Source organism: Alligator mississippiensis, chromosome 4 (assembly GCF_030867095.1).
Source record: "Alligator mississippiensis isolate rAllMis1 chromosome 4, rAllMis1, whole genome shotgun sequence".
Classification (NCBI taxonomy): Eukaryota; Metazoa; Chordata; order Crocodylia; family Alligatoridae; genus Alligator; species Alligator mississippiensis.
The window spans coordinates 90,756,319-90,773,091 of NC_081827.1; the positions used below are offsets into that span (position 1 = coordinate 90,756,319).

Below are 16,773 nucleotides of genomic sequence, written 5' to 3' on the forward strand. Positions count from 1 at the left end.
TCGGTTTCCCTATGTTCCAGTACCTCAAGGTAAACACCATCTGGGCTACAATAAATCACGCATCCCAGTTTACACAGCAAATCCTTACCAAGAAGGTTGACAGGTGCACAGGGGCTAAGAAGAAAGGCATGATTTTCAGACAAAGGGCCAATAGAGATGGAGACAGGTTCAGAGACGGGATGTGGGATAGGTTGTCCGCCTATACCGACAGCATTTACAGTTTCAGGAGAATAAGGTAGAAAAGGAAACTCAGCAGCCTTTAGCGTGGAGCGGGACACTCCGGTGTCGACAAGACAGGAGACAGGTTTACCAGAAATAAGGCATTCAACAAACGGACCAGATTGGTCAGTAGCAAGCAAAGGAGCAATGATGTCACTGTCCCTCAGGCTGTCCTATTCAACACTGGGAAAATTGACAGGAAGTGGAGGTGGGGGCTGGGGTCTGGGTCCTTGGCCGGGGTGGTTGGGGCATTCTGATTTCCAATGTCCTTCTTGCTTGCAATAATGACATTGGTTCCCATAGCCTGGGTTTTGTGGGCTCAAGGATCTATCTCTTCCCCTGAATCTACCCGGGCCTCCCCTTCCCCGTCCTCGTCCCCTTCCTCTACCTGGACCCTGCAACTGAGAAATCTGTAAGGCCATTAACTTAAACTCGGCACTGTCTTTAGACCGTTCCAATTTGTTATGAAAATGGTTAGCCGCAGCAAGGACTTCGGTCAAATCTTTAGTTTCCCAGCCAATAATTACTGTTTGAATTTTCTCAGCAATTTTAGGGTTAAGTCCCTGGACGAATGCTGCCACTATTGCTTGTTTAGCATTTCCAACTGGGTTATCCATTCCTGAGTATCGTTCAAATGCCTGTTTGAGGCGTTCTAAATAGTCACTGGGGTGTTCATTTTTGTTTTGTTTACAGGTATTTATTTTGGTCCAGTCTGCCTTTTTTGGGCAAATTGTGAGAACTGCCTGAACCAAAGCATTTCTCTTGTCAATAAAGTCTTGGCTAATCCCTGGGTTTTGATCTGGCCAAGTACAGGCAGCGTACAGACGTAGCATAGTTTCCTTCGGCAAAATGGATCGCATGAGCTGATTAATGTCAGCCCATGTTGGATTATAACAATTTATAACAGTCTGCAATTCTTCCTGAAATTTCTCTGGGTCTTCCCTGATTTTTGGGAACTTTTGAGTTAAGTTGTAGAGATCACCTGGAGTCCAGGGTGCATGCACAGTTACTATATTTTGTCCAACGGTGCCAATGCCTGGCATTTGTCTTAGGGGGTAAACTTGTGCAGTTCGGGATGTCAGATTGATGGGAGATCTTTCCATGCCTATTCCCATTCTTCTAAATACACCTGTGGTGGGTTGTGACCCAGGAGTAAATTGCCACACTGGTGATGATTGAGTGGCAGATATGGTGGATGAGTCCGGACTATTAAGCTCTGTGGATGGATTTACTGAAGGAGCTTCAGCTAGTGGGTCACTAGCCTGGGCTGCAGCCTGATGTTGAACCGGTTGTTGCTGATGTGGGAGTCCCAGGAGAGCAGGGTTCGAACAAAGGTCAAGGATATCCTCTGCTGGCTCCGGTGGTGGGGGCGCCCCGGGCAATGCTGGATACATCGGAGCGGTGGCCAGCATGTAATTTGGGGGAGCAGCCAATTTCTCCCGAACAGCTTTTAACTGCTGTTTTAATTTTTCTTGAGTCTTTTAGGCTCCTAGTTTGAGATTCTGTCCGCCTTTTGGACATTTCATCATACCAATAAAAGAACGCGTCCCACTGGTTTTGTGGTGTTTTGGATCCACGGGACCTCTCAAGTGCACTATTTTATCCTGATCAAATGTTCCTTCCTGTGGAAAATGTTTCACAGGATCATCCCTAGTATACCAGTTCCACTTATCCAGGTACTTGCAAGTCTCGGGAGAATAGTGTGTGTACATAAAGTACGCCGGAGTCCCCTTAGGGGGGACAGGAACCTGTTTAGACTGACTTGTTCCCATTTTCAGTCACACAGGGAGACGTAGGAGAGGCTTATTTAGGATGTCCGGGCCGCTCAGTGCCTTGCCCCGCAGTTTTTCACTGCCCAGACAAAAGGCTTCTGACCCGACACCGGCTCATAAAATGGAAATGGGGAGGGAAACACTAGAGGGATCCTTTCACTCCTGCTTTCGGCAGAAGCTACTGGGACAAGGGGTTTGGAAAAGACAAAATCACTCAGACGCCCTGTCCACTGGGTCACGAGGTTCCAGTTGGGTCCCCTTGCTTTCAAAACTGCCCTGTCAGGCAGAATTGGGGCGGCTGAACCCAACCGTAGTCTCAGTCCTGGTCAGTGGCTCATATTTCTAAATACACACACACATTCATTCAATAAGCCCTGTCCACTGGGTCACGAGGTTCCAGTTGGGCCCCCTTGCTTTCAAAACTGCCCTGTCAGGCAGAATTGGGGCGGCTGAGCCCAACCGTAGTCTCAGTCCTGGTCAGTGGCTCATATTTCTAAATACACACACATGCACATTTATTCAGTCAGCCAGACCTCCTACCCCACACCGCCTTAGTTAATTAACTACAAGCCCGATGTGCTGTTGGATGAAGGTGCCTCAAACAGTTTCTCCCTAAAACGTACGTTACCAGACACAAAATGGGATCCTTTACCAGACAGAAAATTTTAGCCGGCAGTAAGGTTCAGACTGACCTGTTTTAACAAGGTTCAGATCCAGTTACCACGGCCAAGTTGGGAGCCTACAGGCAGTCCTCCTCCGAAACCCCAATAGAGATTTTGAATTAGGTCTCTTACCTCTCAAGTTTGGTGCCTCAGGGTTCGGGGCGGGGGGGGGGGGGGGTAGCCTGTGGTCCTCCTTCCTCAGCCTGTGTTCTGGATCCGAGTCATGGCACCAGGAATTGTCGTGGAAACACACACAGAGTACTTTTGGGTCAGGTCAGCAGAAGCTTTTATTCAAAAGAAACTACAGCTGTAGGGGGAGTTCCAAAGTGACATGGATTTCCCAAGCACTTGGAAGGGGTCCCCCCCAAGAGCAAAATCTGGAGGCTTATATACTTTTTAACAGTCGCTTACAACTCATGTGATCATATAGTGAAATTAGCATGAAAAGCGGCTATAATATTATTACTTCATTATTTCTTTGCTGTAATCAGGATGGGAATTATGGGGGAGGTGAGGTTAGTTCACAAACCTCCTTCTTGCACCTGGAAATCTACTTTGTACATACTTTTTTTTGCTACCTTCAAGGCCGCGGTGAGCGAAGCAGTTGCAGAAGAGTTACAAAGAACAAACACTTGCCCTTATCTGTTCTACTGTACAGAGCCAGCAATTCTACACAAAGCGGTTATGTCATCTTATAACTAAAATAATCAAAGTTTAAGGCATATATTTTTTCTGATTCCACAATCTGCATGTCTGGTTTTGCTGATGTTGTTGTTGTATTGCAAGAGTTATTGGACAACAATAGCTGTTCTATGTTCAGGTCTGTCACTGTTTGGGGCATCTAGTAGAAGGTGTGCATTCCAGGATGCAAAGGACATTTTTGTGTTTCGACTGCAATTTGAGTGATCCCCATGGAAGCAGATATCCAGTTCGGTAAGATAAGATGGGAGAGCCTATATCTGGGACACCTTTCCTAGCCCCCTCCCCATGTGGGGTATATTGAAAGGATGCTAAAAAGGACTGCTCAGTAGCGATTGCAGCTGCCAACATGTGACTGTTGCCTATGTGTGGATCCATGATCAGGGACTCCTGGCAATCACTTGATTTGTCCCCATTGCCACTTGTTCATCGCTGCAGAACTTCGTAGACATTATGGGTATTGGTGACTGGTTATTGTGGTAGATGTTGGATCCAGTGGGAGAAGCATGCAAGTGACTTGTTTTACATGATGAGGCCATTGCACATTGGCAACCGCATGGATCTTGGCAGTCCTTTCCATGGACTGCCACCTAGACAGGGTGGAGAGGCTTACATGTACTGATGACCCTAAAAGCAACACTGTCAGGAGTCTTGAACTCCTAGTAGGGTCACTCATGATGGTAAGGTCAAAGGTCAGGTATCAGACGAAGAACAGTCCAACATAACATAAAGACCTCAGTGGTGGATCAGGTGGATAAAGTAGGCATACTTTTCAATGGCTGTGAATGCAGATGAAGGCTGCATTGGCAGAGTAACTTCAATCATCGTGGATATCCTTGCCTCTGGACACAGGTTTCCCATATATTTATACACACAAGTGTGCGTGTGTGTGCATGTGTGTGTGCGTGCACACACGCTCATGATAGATTCAGACTGCGCTAAATAATACTGCAATTAAATGGATCACCTACTTACCTGGAATCAGAACTGCTTGACTACTGTCATGGCTGGTATGTTGTTGTTGGCTGATGGAGATCCACCTGTAGTCAGAAGGTAAGGTCTCATACTCTTGGATCACAAGAATTTATTCTTGCTGTTTCCATTGAGTTTGAGAAATATTATGAGATATAAGACGTTCCTAGGTGGCTCTGGATTTACCATGTGTAGGGTGAACTATTGTGGAAAAGGAACACTTTAAATTGGTGTTTAAATTAGACTGGCCACAGGATGGCAGTGTGGCACAATGCACAAGAAGAGACTGAATAGGTCGTTGATCATGAAAAGATGGAATGAATATTGTATTCTGTTCACTTATGTACAGATTGCGTTAGGTCAAAATTGGGATGTGGTGCCCACTGTAAAGGAAGAAGTAGCAGTGTCTGCAGTAAACTTCATCCCATAACATTTATATCTGCAATCTAAGACTGTGCTTTAGTTCAGTATTTCTCTTTTCTCACAAGATGTCTGCCAGTCTAGTTTGTAGTGTTGTGTACAGTGTGACATTTAACCCCTTGTTGGACTCCTATATTTCCATTGAAATGTATGCCTACTTTGAAAATAAACATGACTCTTGCACTTTTCTTTTTTTTTTTTTCCCCCAATTCACAAAGAGGGAAATAAGTCTATTGAAAAGGATTTTTAAAATAAAAAACAAGGTTGATTTTACTGATGTTTATTCCTTAGCTTCCTAGATCCATTGGCTGCAATGAAAATTCACGTGACACTGACAAATTGTTTTGAACCCAATAGGAATTTACTGCATTTACTAGATGAGCTATTTTGCCTTGCTGAAACTTCATCCATAGTGACCAGGTGAAAAAAGGAAGAGCCCAGCTTGATGCTTAGGTCTTGGTCAGGATTATTACCTGGAAACTTGTTGGCAAGGGGGTGGGGGAAGAAGGGTGTTTTAACTTGTAAACTCAGTTCTTTTAATCTGAAAGTGCCTGAGAAGCACTAAATTTGGAAGCTCATGTTAACATTCATATAGTAGTAAATGATTTGTCCTATAACGATCTATCAATAGTGTTTCATTTTTACGCAGGAAAGTTGTGAAATCTCCTTCACTGAGGTTTCCAGAATAAGTCAGGACTGGCATTGCTCTGCAATGATTTAGGAACAGTAAATCGTGTATTTGTGCAGGGGGTTGGACTGGATAATCCTTGAAATCCCTTCCAACCCTATTAATTCTGGAATATAAACAAATTTGATGGAAAGGAGACTTAATGACTGACGTGACATATTCTAATCCTGAGGTAACTACATGACACAACATGTTTTCATTGACTTTAGTGTGGTGATCAAATTCTGTGCTTCTATTATTTAACTGTATAGAATAGTGGTGCTCAATATTTTGGCCCTGCTGTCCAGGTGAGTGGTGTGGGCCAGATCAGGCCAAGGAGTCCAGCACCATCTCCTCCCTGCCCTCTCGCTGGGATTGGACCCTGGAGGCTCAGCAACACCCCCTCTAACTGTCCTCATACCAGTATTGGGTCTTGGAGAGCCATCACTGCCTCTTCCCAGGCCCCAACACTGGTACTGAGTCCTGGGGCCCAGTGATGCCCCAAGCCTGGCCCTGCATGCTGCAATCAGGTGCTGGATCCAGTATGCAGAGCTTGGGGCTCCCCATGGGTTCAGAGATTTGGCAACAGGGGAGCAGTGCCACTGCTTCCCTGCTGCCAAATTTTGGACCCATGGGGAGCCCTGTGGGCCAGACAATCCAGCACTGTGGGCTGGATCTGGCCCACAGGCTGGAGCTTGAGAACCTCTATTATAGAAGATAAGTGCTGGATATATTCTAAGTACTTCTGGGGTTGGTTGTGAACTATAATTTTAAGAACAAGTTATTCTTTCCACTCAGGAGAATTATTTTTCATAATTATTTACACTTATTTATGTTCGTGTTTATTTCATAAAAAAAAAAAAAAAAAAAAAAAAAAAATATATATATGTATTCTGACATCACATCTCTTTCTTGGGGTCTTCCCTCCAAGTCAGGTGCTTTCCTGGACTCTCAGGAAATCAAGAACAGAGGCTTAGCTACTGTATTAACACCCCCACCCCAGTTGCTGTTAGATTGCAGTCTTTTGCTTACTGATTACTGCAGCTTTTATACTTCTGTTTAAACCATTTAAGCGGGGGCAGGGTTGGGGAGGGATCTCCATAGCTGGGAATGTCACAAATGAGCCCAAGTGAAAAGTACTCTCTCACAAAATCTACTGCTCCGTAGGAACCTTTTCCTTTTTAAAAAAATCACACCAAGTAGCGAGAATAGGTGTTCACAGTAGGACTTCCTAACATTCAACTGTTTTTATACTCCAGGAAACATATGGTGGGTGATGCATTTCCTGCTACGTGCATGAAAAGCATACAAGTTTACATTTAGAACCTCTCTTGGTAGAGTAATGAATGATGGGCCACTTAGAGGAGAAGCAAGAACAGCAGCTGCCACTGATGCCAGCTCAGCTACTGCAGCCTCCATAGCTACCCCAGCCCCTGCCATTGCTTCTGCCGATGCTACCACCCATAGCACAGACCCTGGTTTGTACCCCTCTGCCTTTACGTAACAAAGCCGCGACAACCAAGTACTTACACTTCACAGAGACTGAGGAGCTTCTGCCTTCTTGGGATGGTCAATGTCATACTGACCTTGCATCCCTTCACAAGTAAACGCGAATGTTGACCAAAGGTCCATGGCCTTGATTATACACACCTGAAAGCATACTGGCTTATTATTTAGGGATGTAATAATTAAAGATTCTGTTGACTTATTCCAATAGGAAGGGGTATATTTAGGGAATTAGTGAAGTAGATAGCAAACTAGATGATCAACATCTGTGATCGATTATTCTTCGTGAATTGGTGGCTTCGGTCCATCTTGAATGAATAATTTTCCTCATCCAAAAGACTACCAATGCAAATACTACCTTTGTTGGCAGCTCAGGGGAATAAATTCAGGGAAGCCAAAGAATGAATGGTTATGGAGCAGGATTATCCTTTCAGATGGGGTTCTGTGGAAGAATGGTGAGAGGCTGTGCCACAGAGGCTTTCCATGTCTGAGTCTCACCTGCTGAGTCCCCTCCATGTGTAGCTTTGGGGGAAGGGAAGTAGCCAAACCAGGTTATAACTAGATTAAAGGACCAAATCATAGCTCAACCAATGCACTGATGGACCAGAACTGAGTTTCAAACAGGGGCAAATGCAGCCTGTGGGCTGGATGTGGCCCACCACAAGCAATTTCATCCAGCCCACAGGCACCTACTAACTAATTGTACCCCACTCAGCCCATGCGCCTTGCTCCCACCAAGCTTCTAGGTGGGCTGCTGCTGCCACTGCTGCAGCCACCAGGGGACCTGCTCAGCTTCCCTGGCATCCCACTTGCCCCAGGCACCAGGTAGGGCAGCAATGGGGGTGTGGTGGGGGACAGCTGCAGCTGGGCAGGAGCACAGAGCTGGCAGCAGTGTGGAGCCCGAGCCCATGGGGGTGGTGGGAGTGGAGTTCAGGTGGGCAAAGTGTGGGTGTGAGGGAGGGTGAGGACTCTCCATACACTCTCCCCCATGGCACACAGCTCCCACTTCTGGTGGCAGCAGCAGGAGGCAGCAAGTACTCAGGGCGCTTGTGGCCTGTGCAGGCTTTGTTGCCCTGCAATGTGCGGCTCTGGCCAGCACTACATGTGGTGGCAAGGGGCACAGCCAGGCCAGCCTGCCTGTATGGTGTTGGGCTCCATGCTGCACATGTGCATCTCCTGCCCCCGCGGGCCTCTGGGGGAAGCCCAGCAATGGAGATGTCTGCCTTCCCCATCCACTGCCATACAGGTCCTGGGACTCCATGGGGAAGCAGAGGATGGGGCTCCTCTACACTTCCGGTGGAGTCCTGGGACCTGTACAGCAGGGGGTGGGGAAAGCAGTAGGCCTGTGTGAAGTGGCTACTATTCACTTTGAATTGGCCAATTTGGGGGACAGTGTGCCACAGGGAGGAGTGGGTGGAAGGGTCCTTACACCCCACAAATGCCACACTTTCACACCCTGCCCCCACAACCCCCCCACATATATACACATCCTCAACATACCCTGTTGGCCCCCCAACACACAGCCACACCCCATCACAAACTTCCCCCACATACACTCCCCAAATCCCACCACACACACACATGCACACTAAACTAGATTAAGACTTTATTTTGGAGTTATTATACAAATCACAAGACATGACAAAATATTTTTGTAATAAAATTAAATATGTTATAGTAGGTGTTTGACTTTTAGCATATGATTTGTTGGGTTTTTTTTTCTGGTTGCAGGACGGCAACCCTCCCCTCCAAAAAGGAGTATTTCCAGGAGGCAAGGGGAGGGACTGGGTTCATTTGAGCCCTGTTTTCTCTCTTGCCCAGGGCAGGGGGTCAGACTAGAAGATCTACAAGGTCCCTTCTGACCCTACATCTATGAATCTTTGCGGCCCTCAACAGCTCACCAAAACTCATTAAGCAGCCGTCCAGCCAAAATAATTGCCCACCCCTGGTTTAAAATGTGTTTGCTACATTCAACAAGGACTCATGTTTGACAGAAGTGAAAGAAGGAGGTTGGACCAAAGCAGACAGAAGCTCAGGCAGGTGCTTATTCTACCAGCCAGTGTTAATAAGACATCTTAAGCCTGATTGGGCACATCTACACCAGACACTTACTGCACAGTTGACTAACTGCACAGTAAACGTCTCAGTGTCTACACATGCACCCCTCATAGGGGTGCATAAAACAAACAAACTGTGCAGCAGGGTTGGACTTGTAAATACAAATATTATCCTGCTGCAGACTTTTTGTGCACAGTAGCACACATATAGGTGCTGCCCCAGCTGACTGGGGCACAAGGGTGCTTCAGTGCAGGGCTGCCCGCTAGCTAGCCCTACACTGAAGCAACCTCATGCTCTAGCCAGCCCCTCCACAGCACAGTGAACCCAGTTGGAGCAGCCCTGCGCTGGCAGGCTGACCCCCTGGCATCCCCTGTGACCTGGGGCTGCTGCAACCCAGCTGAATGTGCTGTAGCCTGGGCACAAATATAAACCATGTACCCAGGAGCACTAAATTGTGGAGCAATAAGCTCTGCAGTTTATTGCTGCCCCCTAATGGCATGTGTAGACATGCCCACTGAAGCCCACCCTGCTCTTGCAGCCCTAAGCCCCTTCCTATCACACAGCATGCTGGTTTGCAATATGGAACTTAAGTGTTCCCAGATCAAAAGAAGTGGCATCATCTTTATCCAATTTATTAGGCACAGACTAAGATGCACTGAATCAGATGTTGTATATGAAATTAGTAAGTACAGGAATATATCATTATTAAGCAACTGCAGATCAAGATTGACGAGAGCAAGGTTAATTGGAATGTCAGGAAAACAGGCGCAGAATATATCATTACAAGGTACTTCTTGCATCCTGCCTCCTGTAAGGTCAGGCTTCTTAAGTTATGAGGACTCTGATTTTGATCTGAGGTCTACGTTTTACCCTTATCAGGTTGTGTACATCCCTCTAGCTGTTAAATCCTTTAATGCATTTACCTAGAGCAGACAAGTGTTTTTTAACCAGTGGTCCACAGTTTCCTGGGGATCTGCAGACTGTCTAAGGTGTTCACAAAAAAATACTATGATCAATCAAAAGTATGCGAATAGTGTACATGGCTGTAGATAGCTTATGAGCAGAGCAGAGCAGAGCTAAGCGTGCTTGGTTGGCACCCATAACTGACTGCTTTTACTCCCATTGTTAGCTTTAGCTAAAGACCCATTATTCAGAGTCCCTGCCTTAGCTGCAGCTGAGCTAAAGCTAGAACTCCACAGGGCCACCCTCTGCCTTTTAAGAAATGCAAAGCAAAATAAAGTTCAACAAATTGAAATGTTACTTAGCTTTTCAATACCTGCTTGCTCCAGGAGTTTCTGTCTCATCTGGCTTCCTAGGCTTCACACTTTCCCAGTTACCTCTTATCCCTCAGAGGTCTTTGAGGAAACATGGACAGCTTCCATGTAAACGACATGAACAAACAAAAGAAAAGTCCTTCTTACAGCATCTCCCAGATCAACTTTACCTCCGCTGGTCCCAGGCTCAGTGCAGCAACCTTTACAGCTGTGCTGACAGTGCAGCAGCCACCTTGAGATTGCTGCAGGTGCTTTTTATTTCCCCCTCCTGGCCCAGGTGGGCTGGTTGCTCCTAATTCCCTACACCTTGGTGAGTTTCCTTGCTGGGAAGCTCATCGCCCATACCTATAGTAAAAGGGCCCAGCCACTTCAAAGGGGCCTGTACCTCCATTTGAAATTTCCAAAGGGGTCTGCACTTCCATTTGGAATTTGTTAGGGGTCTGCAAATCAGAAAAAGGTTGAAAACCTGTCAGTGACCTAAGGAGTGTAGCATTATACACAGCATCCCCACTTGACTGCAAGGATCAAAACTACTGTAGAACAGGGCAAATTTGGTCACTTTGACTGACTGCCAGGATTAGAGACCTATATGAGAGTGCCCCTTGTCAGGAAAGGGAAAGTATAGGTTAAGGTACAGGGACATCTGGCTCAGGTTGGCCCTTGTCTGGAGAGGCACAGAATCAAAAAGTAGGGTTGGAAGGCACCTTAGTAAGTCATCTAATCTAACCCCCTGCTCAAGACATCCCTGTCTAAACCATTCTAGAGAAATCTTTATATATCCTGCTTTTGAAAACGTTCAAGGATGGAGATTCTATAACCTTTAGGTGATTTGCTTCAGTGCTTGGCCAGCTTCATAGTAAGAAAGCTCTTCATAATATCCAACCTAATGTTACCTTGTTGCAATTTAAGACCATTGGGAGCCTATACATAAGCGCAGAGGCTGCTCCAATGTGCTGGAATTTCAGTGCGTCAAGTCTGCTGGAGCGTGGCAATTGTGTGCTCTAGCAGCATCCCGTGTCTCATGTATCAGTGTACCCATGTTTAAAAATGGTGGTGGGGGCGCTTAAACTAAAGCTTGTCCAATGAGCTTTCGTTCAAGAGCCTCCACTGCCATTTTTAAGTGCAGGGATGCTGGAACAGGAGACACGGCAGCACTTTAATGAGAGCCTCTATAATTAAAGCACTGCCCACCACCCCTGGAGCACATGTCAGAGTGCACATTGTTCCTTGTCCTGTCCCATGTGAACATGTAAAATAATCTATCACCATCCCCTTTAAAACCACCCTTCAGGAATTTGAAGGCTTGTTATCAAATCTTCCTTCAGTCTTTCTTCTCTAGTCTAAATAATTCCAATCCTTCCAGCCTTTTTATATAAGTCATATTTCCTACGCCTCTAATCATTTGTGTTGCTCTACTCTGGACTCTTTCTAATTTTCTAATACCTAATAGCTATCTGTTTGGCTCCACATCTCTCTTGAAGTGTGGTGCCCAAAACTGGATACAGTACTCCAGTTGAGGCCTCACCAATGCTGAAGAGAGCAAAAGAATCACTTCCCTTCTATAGATAACATTGTCATCATTTGGACTGAAAACCTACAGCCTCTGATTGATTTTCATCACAAATTCAGTAACCACCATGGCATCACCCCTCCATTAGACTCTGTCTTGAATACTCCAGCATCAACATTTCCTTTGTAGACAGTATGATTAATATCCAGAATAGTAAAATGCAAACCACAGTATACAAGAAACTCATGGACCAACATACAGAACCAGCAATCACCCTAAACACACCAAGAAAGCTGTAATATACAGCTAAGCCCTCCAATACCACTGAATTTGTACTGAGGAGAATGCCCTTGACCGTCACCTCACAAATCTCAAAAGGGCTTTCACCCACCAAGAACACTCCTCCAGAGATATAGATTGTACTTTTGAAAGAGCCACCAGGATACCATGTAAAGAATTGCTTCTGCAGAAAAAGAAAATCCCCAAGAATTGCACATCATTAGTTATGACATACCATCCTTCCCTGGAACCTATATGGAAAATCCTCAAACAGTTGCAATCCATAGTAGAAGAGATCTGATTCTAAAAGAGATTTTTCCAGGACCACCCACCCTACTCTTTAAAGAAGCACCAAACCATGCCACCTCATCACCAGAAACAAACTTCCTATGGCCCAAAGCACACTGAATGGATCCAGACCATGCCATGACAAGAAATGTAAAATCTGCCAACACATCTCCACCCCATCCCCATAATAACTACATCCCACAATAGAACCCTCACCATTCCTGGATCCTACATCTGCACCTCCAGAAACGTAATATATCTTATCCAATGCACTAAATGCCCAGACGTAAAATATGTAGGAGAAAGCAAACAACAACTGCGTACCAGAACGAACGCGCACCGGAAGTCTATCAAAGACAAAAATACCCAACTACCTGTAGGAGCACACTTCTCACGAGACAATCACTCTTTCCCCAATCTCTCAGTTCTAATCCTCAAAGGGAATCTACAAAACACCTTTTGTAGATAAGCCTACAAACTTCACTTCATAAATCTACTGGATACAAAAAAAATAATGGACTAAATATAGACATTGGATTTATGGCACATTATAACCTGCCTGCCAGTTGATAACCCCAGGTAACCTGTCTGCATTTTACCAGCTATATTCTATCTCCACTTCAAATTCCCCCTTTCCCTGCCCTACCACCTGTCTCACACCTATTGTCTCTCACAGCCTTTGAGCCTCACTTCTATGCATTTGCATTTTCACAGACCTGCATTTTGCATACTGGCTTCCATTCCACCCAGAAGAGCACACAGAGCAACAACAAACTCTCCCTGTGCCTGAAGAAGAGCGTTTGTACTCAAACGCTTGCAAAGAACAATTTTTCTAACTATTTAGTTGGTCTAATAAAAGATACCACATTTACCCAAAGAACATTGCCTGCCTGTGAACCTCTCTTAGACGCTGAACCCTGCCCCTGGAAAACAGAGGTCACCTCCTTTGAAAAATGTTTGGAAATCTACCAGTAGTGACAAAAAAAAGCGCTTATCAATTCGAGTACAAATCCACAATATCTGCAACTCTCTACTCTTGACAAACACTTTACATACAGAAACATTCCTATGCGCTGATTGGTGACCTAGCAACATTATATTATCCATAAACCAGCATTGTTACTTTCTGAGTTAGCATCCATAAAATGTAATAATAATGCTTTCTTATTATTTTAATTCACTCCACGGAGCAAAGAGGCAGAACCCACTGCTCCCCCTTAGTAATATGCGCTAACAACCACCCTACAGAATTCCTACTCCTACTTACACATTTACTTCTGGTCATCATTTTGAGATGAATGGCTAAATTTCTCCAGTTATTTTTCAGAACCAATAATCCCTGTTGTTTTCCTAGAGCTTTATCTTTTTCTTAAAAACCAAACATTTTAAATTTATTTTAAGGTTACAATTAAATGATGCTTAGCAACTGTGCTTTAACTATGTCATATGTTCCTGAGCTATCATACACAGTCTTGTGCTAGTTTCGGATATTAATAACCCAAAGATTGTATCTATATTAGCATATGTGTTAGTTAATGCTCCACAACAGTCTCTGCATGGTAAACAGCCCCTATCAGAACTTTATTCTCGGTGCTTTTTAAAGATCCACTAATGATTCAATTCTAGTTCCTGGTAGTCCAGAGGTTTGGCTGAGAAAGCTGAGGTCTAGCCTCTGAGAGTGTGCTACCTCTCCCTTTTTGAAATCGGTTTAAAAAGAGCCTGTACATGCAATTCACCCACTTTCTTCTCCGACGTGGAGCAGACCCTCTAAAGATTCCCTTTGTGTTCTCCTCCGGGTTTTATTGGCAAAAAAACAGTTTTAATTTACAAAGAAAAACAAAACTTTCTCTCTGCCAAGGTCCTTCCAGTTCCACGACGCCGGATTTATTGGCTTTTATATCGTGCAGTTTTATCATTTTCGGCAAGGAGCACTGGAAACTGAAAATATACTTTCCCCTCTTTACTTGATGGTAGAATAGGGGCGATTTCCGGCCGATATTGTGCAAAAAACACACTTTTTTAATCCCGAAGAAACACAAACAGAGCAGGGAGAAGAGCCCTCTCTGCCTGGCAGCTGGGCGGACTCTGCAACGAACCAATCACAGAGCAGCTCTCGTGTATAAATTCAAGGCACCTACCACCCTGCGTGTCAGTGTACTTCGTCTGCGGAACGTGACTGGCAATGTCGGAAACTGCGCCTGCTGCAGCCCCCGCCGCCGCGGCCCCGGCCCCCGCCGCCAAGGCTCCTGCGAAGAAAGCGAAGAAAGCGGCGGGCGGCGCTAAAGCGAAGAAGCCCGCGGGCCCCAGCGTGACCGAGCTGATCACCCAGGCGGTAGCTGCTTCCAAGGAGAGAAAAGGCGTCTCACTGGCCGCTCTGAAGAAGGCGCTGGCAGCCGGCGGCTACGATGTGGAGAAGAACAACAGCCGCATCAAGCTGGGGCTCCGGAGCCTGGTGAACAAGGGCACCCTGGTGCAGACCAAGGGCACCGGCGCCTCGGGCTCCTTCAAGCTGGGCAAGAAGCCGGGCGAGGTCAAGGAGAAGGCGCCCAAGAAGAAGGCGGCGGTGGCGGCGGCCAAGCCCAAGAAGGCGGCGGCCAAGAAGCCGGCCAGCGCGGCCAAGAAGGCCAAGAAGGCGGCGGCCGTGAAGAAGAGCCCCAAGAAAGCCAAGAAGCCGGCGGCCGCGGCGGCCAAGAAGAGCGCGGCCAAGAGCCCCAGGAAGGCCAAGGCGGCCAAGCCCAAGCGGGCCGCCAAGAGCCCGGCCAAGGCCAAGGCGGTGAAGCCCAAGGCCGCCAAGCCCAAGCCCAGCAAGCCCAAGGCAGCCAAGGCCAAGAAGGCGGCGCCCAAGAAGAAGTAAAGCGAGCGGAGGAAGACGCCTGTCGTGCAAACAACCCCAACGGCTCTTTTAAGAGCCACCCACCCCTTCGTGAAGGGAGCTGCGACGCTGTACTTTTCTGCCGGTCTCCGCGAGGGCAAAACATTTCCCTGGACGGGGGACGGGATAAGGGAGGGTGTCCTGCCATGGGACGGGGAGGGGAGGGGAGGGAAAAGACCCGCAGCCCTCGCGGCGGTGCTGGGGCCCCTGCGACAGAAGAAGCCGGAGCCGACCCCGGGAGGCGAGTGGGGGGCGGCGGGCAAGAGAACGGCAATGGCAGCGGGTCCGCTACAGCCCCGGGGCTGGGACCGGCGGCGGGCGAGGCTGCGGAAGCTGCTGGGAGCGGGGTTAAACCGCGAGGGGGTTTGAACGCCCCGCGCTGGCCCCGGATTGGCCCGCGCCCGCCCGCCCGCTTCTCGCGCGGCCCCGCCTCGGTGTTACCTCCTCCAGCCACTGAAGCCGGAGGCGATGGTAACAGCGCGGTGGAGTTCAAAGGGCGGCTCCAGGGATTGAGCAACGCGCCCTCGCCTGCGGAGCGGGCCAAAGGCGGCCGAGGCGCCCGCGCCCCGGCGCTGCTACTTCTTGCGGCGAAAGAGCAACGGGAGCCGATCGGATTGCCAACCCTCCAGGAATTACAGGAAACTGCTCGGAGTCACGGGAAGTAAATGATAGGATATGCATTAAAACAAAACATTTGAACCAGACAATTTTCTACGGGGGAGGGTTTCTAATACACGTAAACACGCGGGCACGTTGTATTGTCACGGGTAAACTGGAGAACCTCATGGAATAGGTGCAGTTGGCAACAGCAGGTGCGGAACGAGAGTGCACTCAGCGAGTTTCTTCCCCGCCCCCCACAAAGTCTAGAGATCGAGCCCTTTTTTGAAGTCTGTGGGTGGCTCTGAAAAGAGCCTTTGGGTTGGTTGTGTGTAGGGAGCGAGAGGACGGGCCCGGTCTCCCGGGCGCGCCTCACTTGGCCTTGGCCTTGTGGCTCTCGGTCTTCTTGGGTAGCAGCACGGCCTGGATGTTGGGCAGGACGCCGCCCTGCGCGATCGTCACTTTGCCCAGCAGCTTGTTGAGCTCCTCGTCGTTGCGGATGGCCAGCTGCAGGTGGCGGGGGATGATGCGCGTCTTCTTGTTGTCTCGCGCCGCGTTGCCCGCCAGCTCCAGGATCTCGGCCGTCAGGTACTCCAGCACGGCCGCCAGGTAGACCGGGGCCCCGGCTCCGACCCGCTCCGCGTAGTGGCCCTTGCGCAGGAGGCGGTGCACGCGGCCCACCGGGAACTGCAGCCCAGCCCGCGAGGAGCGAGACTTGGCCTTGGCCCGCGCCTTCCCCCCCTGCTTGCCGCGGCCCGACATGGCTCAGGAGCTGCTCACAAACTTGCAAGGCACAACAAAGAAAACAACTGTAACGCAATCGCCGCACGCTCGGCCTTATATCCCTTCTGTCAGGCGACTGAAGCCTCACTGGTGATAGGCTGAGAAATTGTCAACTCCGCCGCAGCCAATGAGGAAGCGCATGCAAGCCGTGACCAATGGCGAGGGACGCCGGCAGGAGGGGCCGTCGCGCGGGCC

The 16,773-nt window shown here is 47.9% G+C and overlaps 2 protein-coding genes across 2 annotated transcripts; one reads left to right on the forward strand and one right to left on the reverse strand.

Annotated features, from left to right (window-relative positions):
- Window positions 1–14,486: 14,486 nt before the first annotated feature.
- Window positions 14,487–15,181, forward strand: LOC132250091 (histone H1.01-like). Its single transcript, XM_059726279.1, has one exon. The coding sequence runs from the start codon at window positions 14,509–14,511 to the stop codon at window positions 15,178–15,180; it is 672 nt and encodes a 223-aa protein (XP_059582262.1). The 5' UTR covers window positions 14,487–14,508; the 3' UTR covers window position 15,181.
- A 679-nt stretch (window positions 15,182–15,860) lies between these two features.
- On the reverse strand, window positions 15,861–16,645 carry LOC132250094 (histone H2A-IV-like). Its single transcript, XM_059726283.1, has one exon. The coding sequence runs from the start codon at window positions 16,555–16,557 to the stop codon at window positions 16,168–16,170; it is 390 nt and encodes a 129-aa protein (XP_059582266.1). The 5' UTR covers window positions 16,558–16,645; the 3' UTR covers window positions 15,861–16,167.
- Between the last annotated feature and the right edge of the window lie 128 nt (window positions 16,646–16,773).